At 55.2% G+C, this 14924-nt stretch overlaps 7 protein-coding genes across 7 annotated transcripts; 4 read left to right on the top strand and 3 right to left on the bottom strand.

Annotated features, from left to right (window-relative positions):
* Window positions 1-1198: 1198 nt before the first annotated feature.
* On the top strand, window positions 1199-2537 carry BBK36DRAFT_1168461 (hypothetical protein; the record flags this gene model as incomplete). Its single annotated transcript, XM_024895187.1, has 3 exons — window positions 1199-1502; window positions 2079-2461; window positions 2493-2537. 3 exons carry the CDS (start codon window positions 1199-1201, stop codon window positions 2535-2537), a joined length of 732 nt encoding a protein of 243 aa, XP_024750267.1.
* Window positions 2538-3175: 638 nt separating this feature from the next.
* On the bottom strand, window positions 3176-4915 carry BBK36DRAFT_1135220 (DUF500-domain-containing protein). The gene is made up of 4 exons (XM_024892561.1): window positions 4793-4915; window positions 3545-4598; window positions 3376-3483; window positions 3176-3325 (listed from the first exon to the last, which is right to left on the bottom strand). Exons 1-3 carry the CDS (start codon window positions 4827-4829, stop codon window positions 3420-3422), a joined length of 1155 nt encoding a protein of 384 aa, XP_024750266.1. The 5' UTR covers window positions 4830-4915; the 3' UTR covers window positions 3176-3325; window positions 3376-3419.
* A 1373-nt stretch (window positions 4916-6288) lies between these two features.
* Window positions 6289-6695, top strand: BBK36DRAFT_1168459 (hypothetical protein; the record flags this gene model as incomplete). The annotated part of the gene is made up of 2 exons (XM_024895186.1): window positions 6289-6423; window positions 6537-6695. 2 exons carry the CDS (start codon window positions 6289-6291, stop codon window positions 6693-6695), a joined length of 294 nt encoding a protein of 97 aa, XP_024750265.1.
* Window positions 6696-7259: 564 nt separating this feature from the next.
* BBK36DRAFT_1198973 (ArfGap-domain-containing protein) lies at window positions 7260-9078 on the bottom strand (the record flags this gene model as incomplete). The annotated part of the gene is made up of 3 exons (XM_024897063.1): window positions 7260-7929; window positions 8004-8892; window positions 8961-9078. 3 exons carry the CDS (start codon window positions 9076-9078, stop codon window positions 7263-7265), a joined length of 1674 nt encoding a protein of 557 aa, XP_024750264.1.
* Window positions 9079-9773: 695 nt separating this feature from the next.
* On the top strand, window positions 9774-10709 carry BBK36DRAFT_1135218 (methionine sulfoxide reductase B). Its single transcript, XM_024892560.1, is given in 4 exon segments — window positions 9774-9919; window positions 9994-10250; window positions 10313-10317; window positions 10328-10709. The coding sequence occupies 3 exon segments, from the start codon at window positions 10199-10201 to the stop codon at window positions 10700-10702; spliced, it is 432 nt and encodes a 143-aa protein (XP_024750263.1). The 5' UTR covers window positions 9774-9919; window positions 9994-10198; the 3' UTR covers window positions 10703-10709.
* A 908-nt stretch (window positions 10710-11617) lies between these two features.
* Window positions 11618-13093, top strand: BBK36DRAFT_1198961 (3-ketoacyl-CoA thiolase; the record flags this gene model as incomplete). The annotated part of the gene is made up of 4 exons (XM_024897062.1): window positions 11618-11624; window positions 11701-11792; window positions 11877-12238; window positions 12295-13093. The coding sequence occupies 4 exons, from the start codon at window positions 11618-11620 to the stop codon at window positions 13091-13093; spliced, it is 1260 nt and encodes a 419-aa protein (XP_024750262.1).
* Window positions 13094-13338: 245 nt separating this feature from the next.
* Window positions 13339-14864, bottom strand: BBK36DRAFT_1118232 (ornithine cyclodeaminase; the record flags this gene model as incomplete). Its single annotated transcript, XM_024890452.1, has 3 exons — window positions 13339-13747; window positions 13822-14563; window positions 14624-14864. 3 exons carry the CDS (start codon window positions 14862-14864, stop codon window positions 13339-13341), a joined length of 1392 nt encoding a protein of 463 aa, XP_024750261.1.
* Between the last annotated feature and the right edge of the window lie 60 nt (window positions 14865-14924).

Genomic DNA, 14924 nt, shown 5'->3' with positions numbered 1-14924 from the left:
TATTGCTCTCAAAATTAAAAGGCATTGGCCCTGTGACCACAAGGCAAACATGCCCAACACCTATCGGAGCCTGACAGCCCTGGCTAATCGCTTGTATGGGCTTGTACTCGTATGCGCTTTAGACACGACTTGCATGTTGTTCAACATTATACAAATGATGCTTCTTATTGCTAGAAAGCTGAGGATCTATTGTCTCTTCTTTAGGCATACAAACCCGCAACTCTCACACTTTGGCAATTTCCCCCATCAACACCCCCATCTCCCTCTCACCGAAGCACACGAATCTCATCCGCCCTCGCCATCCAGCATCGCAGACAATGGACGGATCATGACTCTTCTTCCCCCCCTCCTTCTACGACCACTTTCGTGACAGAAAGAATAGTCAATAAGAGAGTTTGTCCTTTACATAAAGCATAAAATGGGACCCCGTCGGCGGTGAGGCAGCCCAGGCAAGCAAACTCGTGGTGTGGTTGAGGCAGACAGGGCGACGCCATTCCTAAAATTACCATTTCGAAGTCCCCATGTTTTCAATTTCGTTCTACCGCCATCACAAGGCTGTTGAATTGCAAAGAGTATGGAAGTAAATGTGATTCTGGTTATATTATTTATGATACGGAATACTCATGCAGCCCAGGGGAAGGGCTTCTTTGTTAGTATTGCTTCATGTCATATCAGATCGTTTCGGAAGCCCCTTGCCAATGCCAGAACATCTGAATAGCACACCTCGTGTGTGACTAAAGTCTTCTAGGAGCTTCTCCAGTGTATCAGGGCAGCACCTGGAGTGCTTGGACGTATCTTGTCTGGTTCTTTGTCCTTGATTCACTGACAATAGCCGGATTGGGAGAATCAAGGGAACGTCAGAGGAAGAAGCATTCGGAGAGCAATGGCCTGCTGCGTGAGTGACTGGCACGGGCCAGATGCCAGACAACTTCCTAAAGATGCTTTCGTTAGTAACCTAAACCTATTGTTTGACGTCAAGTTCACTTGGCCTTCTATTATTCTTGGAGATACTGTCACATATGGCATATGTAGCGTATATTTATAGCCACAACCCCCCGCTGTTGAGTCACACCAGCAACTCCTTCTTCCATCACTTACACTCCAGCATCTTACACGAGACAAACAACTCACTTTGACAACTCTCAACTTACAACACACACACATACACATCAACCCACAAACACCAACACAAACAGCAATGACTTCCTTCGGCAACGTCCGATGCGGCGAGGTCCCCTCCCTCCACGCCCTCACCGTCTCTCCCAACGTCCTCGGATCACACACCATCCCCCCGACCGCAACACTCGTCCGCTACATCACTGTCCCGCCCACCGGCCCCGACGTCTACGTCATGGAGGTTGCCAGCGCCCCGAACGTGCAGTTCCTGTTCAACTTCTGGCGTCCCAGGGCCGCACTCGACTGCTTGACTGCGGATTTACGCGACACGCCCGCCGGCCGTGCTGCTGCTATGGGCTCGTTCACCGAAGCGTGCAGGACGTCGGGTTCGCAGGAGGAGTTTATGAGCAAGTTGGGTGGTATTACTTTCTTGGAGAGGTCGTCCGAGATGGAGGCGTATATCGTGCGTGTCCGAACGGAGTAGGAGTTTGTTCAATGGCGAGGAAGGGAGGGTTGTGGTCATGTCTGCGAGGTGGCTAGGGCTAAGTGACTGGATTGTCTGCTTGCTAATACCTTGGATGCTTTGGGATGTCTGTTTATAGCTCTATTCACACACGTTCATTCCCGATCTCGCCGTGATTTGCGGTCGATGAAGCAGTCAACAGTGACTGATCGTTTGGTGAATCAATGCCGCATGCGCAGTTTGTGATTTGATATGCTGGCTTTTCTTCTTGTTTGGCCCCCATCAGGAGTTTGTGGTGATAGAGCTACAAACACTTGATCCCTGATCAGCCTGTCATTCTCTGTATATAGATACTCGAATCTCTGCCCTCCTCATAGCATCCAGCTTCTTCTCCATCCACCTCTTCCACTCCCAAACCCTCCACCACCAACAAAGAACCCTAAACTCACCACCTCTCAAACCCTTATCATGCCTTCAACACAACCAAATCCATGGCAAGACTACCATGGCACCGTCCCAGAACTCCACGCCCTCCGCCTCTTCCCCTCCCTCCTCAGGCCCAACACCATCCCCGACAACGCAACACTCAGACGAGAAATCAAGATCTCGTCCACTAGTCCCACAATGCACGTTCACGAAACAGCTAGCATCGGCGACGAGCTGTACATCTTCTTCTACCCCTGGACCAGTAGGGGCTTTGGCTACTTGTTCAGGGAGATGAGCCCTAGCAATGACAGATCGTACCTTGACTTGGTGCGTGCGGCGCTGGACAATCCGACGGGGTTCATGAACTTGCAGGGTGTTACGGTGTTGAGGGAGTCTCGTAACATGATGGCGTATCATGTGGCTAGCTGCTATTTCACGAAGGAGAATCTGGAGGATGTTCGAATCAATGGTTGATGGTGCTGCCAAGGATTATGCGGCATCGTCAAGCCAAGTCCTTCCAACTGCGCCTTGACCGGATAAGAGTTTGGCAGCACGAGGGAGTTGGACTCGTCGCTAGGCGGCTCTTGAGGCTGTATCACAAAATACAAACATGAAAGTATTTGTCGTTTGATGAAGTAGTGATGGCCCATGTTTAAAAACTTTACCTGAATGAGTAATCGCAGCGTAAGATGCCAATTATACGATGTGTTCAACTACATCAATAGTTTGCTTTCTATTAATAAGAATGTTTGTTCTTCATCTATACTCATTCAAGGGAGTGGAATATGGGAGCTGATACACAACTTGAACCAGATACGTAACAAGGAGACCGTTAAGTACTCTGTATGAGAACAAGTCGCCAGAGGAACTCCTTCATGTACTGGGTAGTATCAGGAGGTTGGATAGGATGGCTGGCATGATGTTGTTGCTTGTGGACCATATGTATATCCGGACAAAGGGCAGGAAGAGGGCTGATGGGGGCATGTACCCCTATAGTTGGTGATAGTTGGCGGCGGACGACCTCTGTTGGCGTTTCTAACCGTCAGTTAACTCTTGTATCACTTGTCTTACAATGCAACCATGAGGTATTCATGTTCGAAAGCATTCTCTCTTGATAATCTTTGTCTTTTAGAAAAGAACCTACGCCAGTCAGCCACAACAAAGGTCCCCTGCTATACGACCCAAAAAGCAAGGCTATCCATCAAGAAGAATAAAAACGACTAGCCTAGCCAAACGTTGCGCGGACGGGAAATGACCAACTCAACCCAAGGAGATGGAACGTGTTAAAACAAGTTGGTATCCTTCCAATTGGAGCCTTTTTCCAAGAGAAAAAGAAAACGTATAGAGAAGAGGAAAAGAAAGCAAAAAAAAAAAGCAGTAGCCACGGTGGTATCACAGGAATCCAGCCCTTCCATCACTCCCTCATCTTGACGTAGTTACTTGGGAAAATTCCATGCCGCTGTCCAATTTGGCCGGTCCTAGGTGTAGCGTTAGCATCGTGCCATGTACAGCCAGGCACAAGAGAGGGGGAGTACTCACCACCAGTCGTTGTCACTGTCCGTCTTCTTCAACACCGTAATGATATCGCCTTTTTTGAAGCCCAGATCGCCGGGCTGGTCCGCGTCAAAGTTGAACAAGGCCACGGCCTCGTTCGATTTCAGCGTAGCCTGCTTGGCCCCAAACACAGGCTTTGGCGCCGTGGGACGGCCAGGACCGACCTTCTTCTCCAGGGGCTTGTCCTGCAACCGATAGTCGTTGTCGAACCCCCTAGCCGCAAACGTGTTTGAGCGTGTCGGGGCGTTGAATTCCTGCCTGTCGTAGACGTCGTCCTGCCAAGTGTTTGACCTGGAGCGGTTGTTGTGCTGGCCCTCGCCATACGCAGGCCCCTGTCGACCCTCCCAAACGACCTCGTCATGGTTGTCATCGTAGATGGGCATGTCGTTGTACATGGTGTCGTCGGAGGAGCCGAGCCTCATGCCGCTAAAGACTCTCGAGTTGAGAATGTTCATGAGGGGCGCGGCCTGCGGCGGGGGCGGCACGGAGCCCGTCAGCAGCTGCTGCGCCGTGTAGCGCGTGCCGTACAGCTTCTCGTTGGCATCTCGGCGCTCAATGATGGCCGAGCCCTCGAGCGAGACGCCGGCGAACAGGCCCTTGGTCTTGGAGTAGCTGAAGATGCCCGACAGGCTCTTGAGCGAGGCTGCGCCGGCGGCCTCGGCATTGCGGCCCACGGGCCCCGCAGCCAGCGACACGTTGCCTCCAAGCGTAATGGAGCCAGCCTGCGCAAACGTCTTGACGGCCGAGGTGTCGTTGAGGATGAAGACGAAGTCGGTCAGCTCGAAGCCGATCTGGCCGCCGAAGCCGCCGCCCAGAGTGCCAATGGCGCTCGGGGCGCTCCATGTGCCGTCGGGCAGCCGCGCAACGACGAGGCCGCTGCCGAAGCGGCCGGATCCGAGGAAGCCGGCCTTGAAGACGGTGATGATGGCGAGGCCCTTTGCGTTGGACAGGATCGAGGGCGGGATGACCTTGTCGGGGCCAAACGCCTGCCGGGGGTTGATGAAGGACGAGAGGATCTTTGCGCACTTCTTGCACTCGGCTGTTGGATCGCGAGAGGAGAGAGGAATCAGAGAGTCAGCCTTGAACGCCTTGATCCGCCAGCGACTCGCACGCTCAGGAACCAGGGCATCTTTGCGGAAACGTGGCGAGCCACCCACAAAAAGCCAAAGGGTTATAAGATGGGGAGCAATGAGGTTATGACGTAGAAAAGCAGCAGCGCGGGAATTTACTTACATGCCATGGAGGCCGGCAGAGGATTGTTGATGCCCATCTTGGCGTGATTGAGCCTGCGCGAGGCGATTCTCCCGGGAGCTGGACGTGAGGAGGACGAGAAGCAGAGATGGAGAGCAAGTAAAGCAAAGCAGAGAAAAGGTGACTGTATGCCAGAATCCTATAGAGGCAGGATCGGATGCTGTTAGAGCAAAAGGTGGTTGCGTCAGCAGGTTCTAGTACTACCTTACCTACTCCAGCACTGCCCGGACATTCGACGACTGCAGTGCTGCTGCCCTGACATCCGTACCGTCATGCCGCTAGCAGGGGCTCAAGGGCGGGGTGGCGGGGGTTGACGGCAAGTCGGGGATACCTGATGGAGCGAGACGCTTCCGCGCGAGCGGCAGGTATGGGATACGGCGGGAGTACCTTAGCTTTAGTTCTACTCGTCGGATTCGACAGCAGCCTTGCAGGGCAGCAGTTCTGCGCTCCGGACAGCGCGTGTTATTGCCGGCTGGGCGCTAATTATGTACTGTAGAAGACCACCGAGGCAGCCTGAAGGAGACCGAGCAGACGTCTGTAGCAGTGCGTTCGAGACGTTTTCGAGTTGCTGTGCTGCGCTCGGCTATTGTGTGTTCAGTTGCGGTGCATCCAGCCACAGGGCGAACGTCTCTGGTTCCAGTCACGAGCAGATAGATTGATACATACAAGTAGTAGAACGCACATCGGAACCTCATGACGAATCTCTCCTTCCAAGCTACCTACCTTATCCATCAACCCAAGCACTGAATCACAACCTCTCTTCCACCTTCCATCGTCCTTCCAGCCCGGAATCCCGGCCCCACCCGCCAGCTCTCGACGCAAAAGTTGCCCCGGCCGCGTGGCGCGTGGCGGTGCGACCTCGAGCCGTCAATTGACCCGACCGGGCTGGCGCTTCATCCAGCACGAACGACTGACTGACTGCCTGAGGCGCTGAAACGCAAGAGGCACCACAGCTGAAGCACAAGGGGGGCCGCCAGCACTGAAACCAGCGCTAACCTCGTGCAGCCGTCCAGCACCAGCAACCTCAACCCTCTTTGGTCTCCCTCCTAATAAGCCAGTCCAGCCATCGTCATCACCATCATCCGCTACCACGCAATCCAAGTCTCGCTGTCTTCGTCATCCATCCCGCTGAATCTTTCCCACTCGCCGCACGTTTCGTCGAATTCAGCCTCCTTCACTCGCGCCGCGCCAGCAGCAGTCGCCATCTCACCACCATCGCAACCCAAACAGAACGCCCTTTGTTGAGCTTCCCTAACGCCGCGCATTGCCTCAACCTCCCGAAACACAGTCGCCTCCCCTCGAACGAACCGGTCTCACCAGGAAGAACCTCTCTTGGTCATCATCTGTTCCAGTCGAAGCGGCAGACACTCTCGCGACATCTTCCTCCCACCGGTCAAACCTACCTTACCAAGGCCACTCCAAAACCACCGAATAATCTCCCTCCCCAAACAAGAACATCAAACGCAAACTCCGCAACCATGTCCGAAGCATACGAGCGCGAGCGCCAAAACAACGCCCGCCTGGAAGAGCTCTCGTCCAAAGTAACCGCCCTGCGCGGCGTCACCGTCGACATCTACGACAACGCCCGCGCCCAAGACGTCATCGACCACACTGTATGCTTTCCCCCCCTTATTCCTTTCAAACTCTCACTCGCAATCTTTTATTCTCTGGAGCTCGCCTGTCTTTTCACACAGCTACTGACATGAGGGGGTGTGTCTCCGTATAGTCTGATACCTTCACATCCATGGCCTCGCAGGTCAAAGGCTCCGCGACACGATTAACGAGAATGGCTGCGTCAGGGAACAACGTGGCGATACTGAAGCTCGCGGCCATCATCATTGGAGCCTTTCTGTTGCTGTACTATGGCATCAAGTGGATTTTTTAAAACTTAATCGGGCATTTTTCCATTCCAACATGGCATTGCGATACGAAAGAACTGCCAGGCTTAGTATCACGCGTTGCAGCGGTGATTTTTCCATCTGTGTTTCGATTTGTTTCATTTTTCCTTTTCTCTTGGTCGACTTCAAATGTTGTTTTAGGATACGGCAAGGTGCAAGTCGGATTTTGCAAAGGCAATACCCTCGGTGTGTTACGCGGAGTTCTCGAACACGGATCAACTACTATACTTTTTTCTTTTCCCATTTCCCTCTCGTCTTTCGTTTCATCGTGGAAAGAAGTCAATTCGTATGGAAGCATTATAACTGTAGAATAGTATGGCATACAGGTCAAATAGATTCATCACCACAGGCACCACAAATGCCGTGACCCGCTCAGCTCTATGTCCTCGTTTCTTTTTTGTTTCGTGCAATCTACAAGACTCCTAACATGCATAACAAACGCCCAGTAACATGCCCGCCTACCCAAAGTACAACGTCGTCATTAGCCCGTCCTCCATCTTGCCCGGCCTGCTTCCAGCTTCGTCATTATAGTATATATAGGAAGAGGCAAGTTTTTACTGCCAGACATTAGAGAACAAATCGTCATCGGCCCCAAAGCCTCCTTTGGCTGCCGTCCCAGAGCTCGTCGCCGGCCCGGTGCTGCTCGCCCAGCCGCCAAACTCCTCATCGGCGGCAACCTTGGGCGCCAGGCTGAAGCCGCCGTTGGATCCGGGCACAATGGGCGTGTTGGCGAACGAACCACCTTCCCATCCGAGAGTCGTCGATGCCGGCTTTGGCAGCGAAGGGCTCTTTTGGGCGAGCGGAACGGCCGTCGACTGCGAAGAGGTGCTCCACTCGTTTCCTCCCCAGACATCAGCTCCCGACAAGTTGGCCCCGCCAATGACGGCCGCGGTCGAGCTCTGGGCGGGCGCAGGAGCAGCTGGAGCAGCGGGTTTGCTCTGGGGGGACGAGAGGTTGAAGACGGAGCTCGACACTGGGGCGCTCGGCTGGGCGACGGGCGGAGACATGGACTGGGTGGGCGCGGAAAAGTCGAAGAGGTCGTCCAGGGCAGATGACGCCTTGGGGGCGGCGGCCGGGGCAGCGGCGGGAGCAGCGGACACTGGAGTGGAGAAGGCTCCGAACCCGCTGAAGCTGGAGCTGGAGTTGGACGGCTTCGATTGGTGAGATTGCGCGGACTTCGAGTCGAAGAAGCTGCCTCCGCTCAGGCCGCCGAACGCATTGCTATTGTTGGACGCCGTCGCCGTCGACGTTCGCACAGTGGAGCCCAGGTTGGCAAAGCATTGCTATTGTTGGACGCCGTCGCCGTCGACGTTCGCACAGTGGAGCCCAGGTTGGCAAAAGGATCGACTGGTGCTGGCTTGGCGGCCGCCAGGTTCAAGTTGCTGAAGGCGTCGTTGAAGCCACCCATGGAGCCCTGCGAGTGGTGGCTCATGGTCGGCGAGGCGGGGCCTCCGAATCCGTGCTGCTGCTGGTACTGTTGCGGGGGTTGCGGCTTAGGGGCAGAGGCATATAGCGACAGGATAGACTGCTTCAGGTCCGGCCTTGACTGGCCACCGGGCGATGCAACCCCTGGAGTGCTCGCAGGCCGCGGCGGCTGACTGGATTCACCAAAGAAATCCAGCCCGAGCAGCGAGTCCTTGGTTCCAGTCGTCTTGGGAGGCGCGGGTTCGGCCTTGGGCGTGACTCTGCCGATGGGAGGTCCGCTAGTCGCCCGCACCGGCACGGGGTCATCGCCGCCGATGAGATCGCCCACCGCAGGAGCCGGCAGAGGAGACCGCCTCGGTGCCTGGCCCTGTCCTATCGACGCCTTCCTGATGGACTCGTTCCTCTCCACGACCTGCTTCTCCTTGACGAGGCTCAGGGGAACGTCGTCGTCGTCGGGGGCATCGAGGGTCGCAGGGTCGGGAATGGGACCGTCCATTGTCCATCGCTTCAGCTCGTATTTTGTGCGGATAAAGTTCTCGATCTTGGACTCGGAGGGGGTGTGGCCGGGCGCCAGCTTGGCCTCCCAGTACTTGTTGGCGCGGGCGTTGCCCCAGTTGAGCACGCTCTGCAGCTGCTCGTCGGTCCATGAGTCCAGGTCGACGGACTTGACTCTGCTGATGTGGGTGCCCATGCCGCGGTGGATGCCGGAGCAGCGAATGCAGATGAAGACGCCTAGATTCCAGCTGGCCCATCGGGGGTCTGGGAAGGCAATTCCGCCGTCAGTTGGAGGGGGAAAAGGTGGTAATCTCATCTGGAGGCTGACGTACGCTTGTTCCGCTTGCAATCGGCGCAGACTTTGTTGGGTTCGAGCTTCAGGAGGCTCTTGATGGTGGCCTGGTTCTGCGCTGCCCGCTCAGCGGCGGGATTGGGGGCTCGTCTCGACATGGCGGATCAGGTTTCGGATTGGAATTCGGATGACGAGGTGCGAATGTCGTGAGGATGGCGGGTTCGAGGAGTCGCGGTGGCCTTGTGCCTTATGCTGTGCAAGGACAGAGAAAAGCGGCAGCCTGGAGCAAAAGGTGTCGTGTGGCCACTCTGGACATTTGCCAGTTGCAAGTTGACCGCACCGGCAGCCCACGAAAGCCGCCTCCTGTATCAGACACCCGTGGGTCGGCGGCACTTCGGGAGAGCCGCGCCTTACCCTGGAGCGGCTGAAGTGAAACCGGGGGCCTCAAGCTGTGTCAAGCTGTGCTGCCTCCCCTGCCTTACCTCGTACTTGGTACACCATATCCGTACAATGAGACCAAATAGAATGAGAACTTCCAACGGGATTCTGGAAACTTATTGTTCTCTAGTGATTACTTGAACTCAACTGGCTGTGAGGCTTATGGAACCCCTGATGGTGCTGACTTGCTGAACAAGTTGCCCTTGTCAGTCATGTCCATGCACATTCCGACTCCGCAGTACACTCATTTGCGTGGTGAGACGGCTAGGCTGTCAAGCCGTCGACATGCTCCATCCATCCCAGATATTGGGGTTTCATCTGGACACTGTATTCCACATCCCCAAATCCCTCCCCAAACAGCATCCCGTTAGCGCATCCCTCCAGCGCCCAATAGCGCACAGTACAGTGTGGGCATCCCGGCCTCATCTGGATGATGCAATTGATTCCATTGCGGCTATACACAGATTTGTCAAAGACCCTCAGGCAAATCTTCCAAATTAGTACTTCCGACCAATCACGCAACTCCAGGACAACTTGAACCTCCCATCAACATCAACATCACAATCAAGATATAAAGACACAGTTGTAATCGCCTCTTTGCCTCTCCTCTTCTTTCAACATCACCAACTTTGTTCACAGAGTCGAGACTCAGCAATACCGCCTTTGATGCGCTTTGTGCCGACTCTCTCACGCTTCATCTTTACCCTCTCCAATCTCGCTCGTGTGAAATCCCCGCTTCGGATTCGACAGCCCGCTCTGCAGCCGCTTCGCCTGCAATCTATGTCCAGCATTCCCTTCCTGAGCGCGCTCTTTGGTTCATCGTCTAAACCATCATCCAACATGACTTATCCCGACCAGCGAAGTGAAGAGGAATGGCGCGCCATTCTCAACCCGAGTATGTTTCCAATCCCAACTTATCGTCTTGACTTTCATACAGATAAAAGTTCATCTAACTAACACCCCATAGCGCAATTTCGAATCCTCAGAGAAAAGGGAACTGAAGCTCCCGGCACCGGAGAGTATGACAAGCACTACCCCAAGGAGGGCGTCTACACCTGCGCCGCGTGCGATGCGCCCCTCTACAAGGCCGCCACCAAGTTCAACTCCGGCTGCGGCTGGCCGGCGTACTTTGACAGCATCCCCGGCGCCGTGACTCGGCATGAGGACCGAAGCTTTGGCAGCGTCAGGACGGAGATTGTGTGCTCCAACTGTGGCGGTCATCTGGGTCACGTCTTCAAGGGAGAGGGGTTCCCCACGCCTACTGATGAGAGGCATTGTGTGAACAGCATCAGCTTGAAATTTTCGCCCGAGGACAAGGTTGTGGAGAAGAGCAGCAAGGCATGATGGATGTTTGGTTCTGGGAGGATGGCTGATTGGACGGAGTCTGGCGATGTATATGGGCTGCTTAGGTTGGTATATAGCGGTACTAATTGAAATAAGAATTCAAAACTGGCTATAAGCTGCTAAACGCGGAAAATGTCTGCACTCGTACATGTAGGTTATTTGACCCGAGACTGAGCCTGGCCATGTCAGCTCAAGGTTAAAGAGCAATCAATCGAGGAGTCCAACATGCAACTCCCATGAGAGATTGAATGCTTATCACGATATGGGACCTGAATGAACGATTAAAAGACTACACATCACTCTTCCAGGTCTGTTGCCTTTTCACAAGCCAAACCAGAGCCGGATCAACCGTCAGCCGGTCAATCATGTGCACAGAAAAGCCGATGCCGCATTAGGCCTCTCTGCCCAAGACTACGGCAAGTTCTAATAATAATCAAAGCCGAATCGAGCTCAATGAAGGCAACCAACGCCATCTGCTTACAGCATCCAACGTCATATGCCCACATGACAAAAAGCCCGTCCACCGAGTGGCAGCAAAGATTAAAAGGTGAGGCAACATGGGAAAGAAAAGGCTGGGGAAAACCGCCGCCCCATCGGCATGTGAAAGGCGCTAAGGGGAAATGCGGGCGGTCGGCACTAAAACAGTTTGGGGGCGATTTGGAGATGCCTCGGCCGACTGCCCTGCAGCAAGCAGCTGCATTTCGGGCTACTTTGTGTTTGGCTGGGGGGGGATATGGAATGGGTGACACGTCCGGCCGAGATCAGCCGGGGTTGATTCTTCTTCTTTTAATCATTGTATCTCTCTGACTTGTTCTTTGATTCCAACTCTTTGTTCTTCTCTAGACTGCTTCTATTCACCCCCAACTCCATCTCCATCTCCTGTTTACCCAGATACCAAATCCACACATCGTCATCATGGGCGGTAGGTTCTTCACCAGATTCTACACCAACCTTGACGGACTGAATCCCGTATATCTAACCACTCTTCTTCTCCGTAGCCGTCGACAGAATTTCCCAAATCGGTGGCCAACTCACCGGCAATCCTACCGCCGGCGGCCGCGAGAAGCTCCTCGAAAAGCACCCCGACGATGTATGTCCTCATCCAACTCTCCCCACTCGACATCCCATAACATACATTAAAGACAAAATACTCATCTCCATACTCCTATGCTAGGTCGTCGTCACCGCCTGCTGCCGCAGCGCGTTCACCAAGGGCGGCAAGGGCGGCTTCAAGGACACCCCCGCGGCCGACATCATGGCCGGCATCCTCAGGGCCATCCTCGACCGCTCCAAGATCAACCCGGCCCTGGTCGAGGACATCGCCGTCGGCACCGTGCTCGCGCCGGGAGGCGGGGCGACGGAGATGCGCGCGGCGGCCTTTGTCGCCGGCTTCACCGAGGAGACGGCCGTGCGGACGCTCAACAGGCAGTGCTCGTCTGGCCTGCAGGCGTGCATCGACGTCGCGAACCAGATCAAGACGGGCATGATTGACATTGGCATCGGTGCTGGTGTGGAGAGCATGAGCTTGAACTACGGGTGAGTAAGAGGATGCTTCTCAACGGGCTTTTCATCGAAAGCTAACTGATAAAAAGGCCCGGCGCCGTGTCTGAATTCTCCGAAGAGTTTGCCAAGAACAAGGAGGCTGCCAACTGCAAGGTCCCCATGGGCGTCCTCTCCGAGGCCATGGCCAAGGACCTCGGCATCGACCGCGCCAGCCAGGACGCCTTCGCCGCCGCCTCCTACCAAAAGGCCATCAAGGCGCAAAAGGACGGCCTCTTCAACGACGAGATCGTGCCCCTCAAGGTGCGCGTCCAGGACCCCAAGACGGAAGAGTGGAAGGAAGTCGTCGTGGACCGCGACGACGGCGTGCGCGAGGGCATCACGGCCGAGTCGCTGGGCAAGATCCGGCCCGCCTTCGCCAAGGACGGCTCCATCCACGCCGGCAACGCCAGCCAGGTCTCGGACGGCGCCGCCGCCGTGCTGCTGATGCGGCGCTCGACCGCCGAGAAGCTGGGCCAGACGATCCTGGGCAAGTACGTTGCCGGCGCCGTCGTCGGCGTGCCGCCGCTGCTCATGGGCCAGGGCCCCTGGAAGGCGATCCCCAAGGCGCTCCAGAAGGCGGGCATTTCCAAGGACGACGTGGACATCTATGAGATTAACGAGGCGTTTGCGAGCCAGTGCCTGTGGTGCGCGAACCAGCTGGGCATTCCGCAGGACAAGATCAACCCCAAGGGAGGCGCGATTGCGTTTGGGCACCCCCTGGGATGTACGGGGGCGAGACAGGTTTCGACGTTGCTGTATGAGTTGAAGAGGACGGGGAAGAAGGTTGGGAATACGTCGATGTGTGTTGGTACGGGGATGGGGATGAGTGCCGTCTGGGTTGCTGAGTAGATGAATTCGAGCGGGCGTGGTATGTATGCTGGGGCTGTACGAATAGAATACGGGCCTGCTATGTTAACAAGGCATAATGGACGATAATTGATCATAGAAAGCTGCATAGTATTATATTGTGTGTGAGAGTCGGTCCAGTCCTTCAGTGCTGCAACCCCGTCTATATACTTCTCATGATTTCTGATATATCTGTATAAATTCCCACCGCTACGCAATGTCGACACAAGAGTCTCACAGCATTTCATTCAGAAGCCCTCAATCTGAGTACCGATACCCTTTTCCTTCGCAACCTCGACCAACTTGGTCCCCACCACCAGATCCATCAACCCAACCCCCACACTCTTATACACAACAGTGCCATCCCGTAGCCAGCGCGACAAACCGTCGTCCTTTTGCTTCTGCTTGTCCTTTTCGGACAGGTTGCTCGAGCTCTTCCGGAAATGCTTCGAAAAGGACGATTTCGTACCCGAAGAACTCGGACTCAAGGGGCTGGTGGGACTGGTTGGCATGTCGCTGGAGGTGGTGCTCATGGAAGGCGCCCTTTCGGAGATTTCGAGGTCTGAGAAGACTGATGAGGTTTGGGACATGACGTCGGAGGATTCGGATTCGGACTCGTCGACGGCCATCCGGTGAAGCATGACAAGTTCGCCTAGTCTGTTTTCATCATTGTGTCAGTCGCGATTTGCCCATATGGATGTGAGAGTGTGATGAGAGCTGCTACTACTTACTCGACAAGCTGAGTGGGCGCAATCTTTGCATGGATAATCTCTCCAGCTTCAGTCAATGCGCCTTCCAGCGTATCCACCACAATGACGCCGCCCTCATCCGCATGCTTGTGGAAGTGTCTGTGGCCCTTTTCGCGGGGCTTTGTCACCAGCTGCAAAAGGCCTTCAGGCAGTTCCCTCATCTGTGGTGTATAGCTTCCCACGGCGACAATGAGCCTTCCCTTCTTTCTGCCTTCACGGTTTGTGAGAATGGACGCATCGAAAAGCTCCTGTTGAGAAGGAGTGCAGCAATAGATGATGTCGGCAGCGCGGATATACTCCTTTTGTAGCCGGTCAAACTCATGAAACGTGGGCGTCAGAATACTAAACTTGGCCCCTTCCCAGCCCTCGCGGACTTTTATGTCGTGAGGGATAATGGTGAACTTCTTGAGAATGCGGCCGGCGCTGTCCGAGAAGCGGTGGTTGATGATGTTGACGTGCTTGACCGTCTTGCCCCTCATCATCAGGGCCAGGCGGACGTGCCAGTAGGCCTGCAAGCCGCTGCCGAAGACGGTGATTGTCTTGACGTGGTTGCGGCGATAGACGAGGCATAGCGAGGCCAGGGCTGTGCGGAAGGCCGTGAGGGTGCTGGCGTGGACGAGGCCGATGGGCCTGCCGTCTGGGGCGAAGAGGTTGACGACGCCTGTTGGGCTGATGCGCTGGACGGAGGGGTCACTTGACGCCTCGGCAGATGTGAGGGAGACGACTCGTATCAATGTCAGTGACGGAAGGGGTTGATATTGGAGTTTGTGATGGCGGTACCTACCTTTACAGCCCATGCCCGTGGGCCCGCATGACGGCATATACAGAGTCGTGGCCTGCGTCTCGGGATGCAGCGTCGATATACGATGCGGCTGCTGGAAGACGCCCATGCCATCGGCTCCGAGGTCGGTTGAGAAGGCATGCAGAGCATCGGCCAGGGTTTTCCGGAAATCCTCCAGCTCTTCCAGGCTGAGGGTCTCTAGGATGTCCCTGACCTGGTCATCTGAGAGTACCGTCAAGGTCATGTTGAGCAAGTGAGGCTGATAAGGGTCAGCTAGATGGAGGGGCAACAGCTCTATGAAGCT

The sequence above is a fragment of the Trichoderma citrinoviride genome (genome assembly GCF_003025115.1).
Source record: "Trichoderma citrinoviride strain TUCIM 6016 unplaced genomic scaffold BBK36scaffold_6, whole genome shotgun sequence".
NCBI classification, from domain to species: domain Eukaryota; kingdom Fungi; phylum Ascomycota; class Sordariomycetes; order Hypocreales; family Hypocreaceae; genus Trichoderma; species Trichoderma citrinoviride.
This window is presented reverse-complemented; position numbering and strand designations above follow the sequence as displayed.

Bases quoted from the DNA above. Each gene is read 5' to 3' on its own strand.
- BBK36DRAFT_1135220 (XM_024892561.1), bottom strand. From the start codon at position 4,829: ATGGGCATCAACAATCCTCTGCCGGCCTCCATGGCAT. The intron at 4,599-4,792 runs GTAAGTAAATTC...GCGATCCAACAG, and splicing joins TCTGCCGGCCTCCATGGCAT to CCGAGTGCAAGAAGTGCGCA. The intron at 3,484-3,544 runs GTGAGTACTCCC...CGCTACACCTAG, and splicing joins GACAGTGACAACGACTGGTG to GACCGGCCAAATTGGACAGC.
- BBK36DRAFT_1135218 (XM_024892560.1), top strand. From the start codon at position 10,199: ATGACTTATCCCGACCAGCGAAGTGAAGAGGAATGGCGCGCCATTCTC.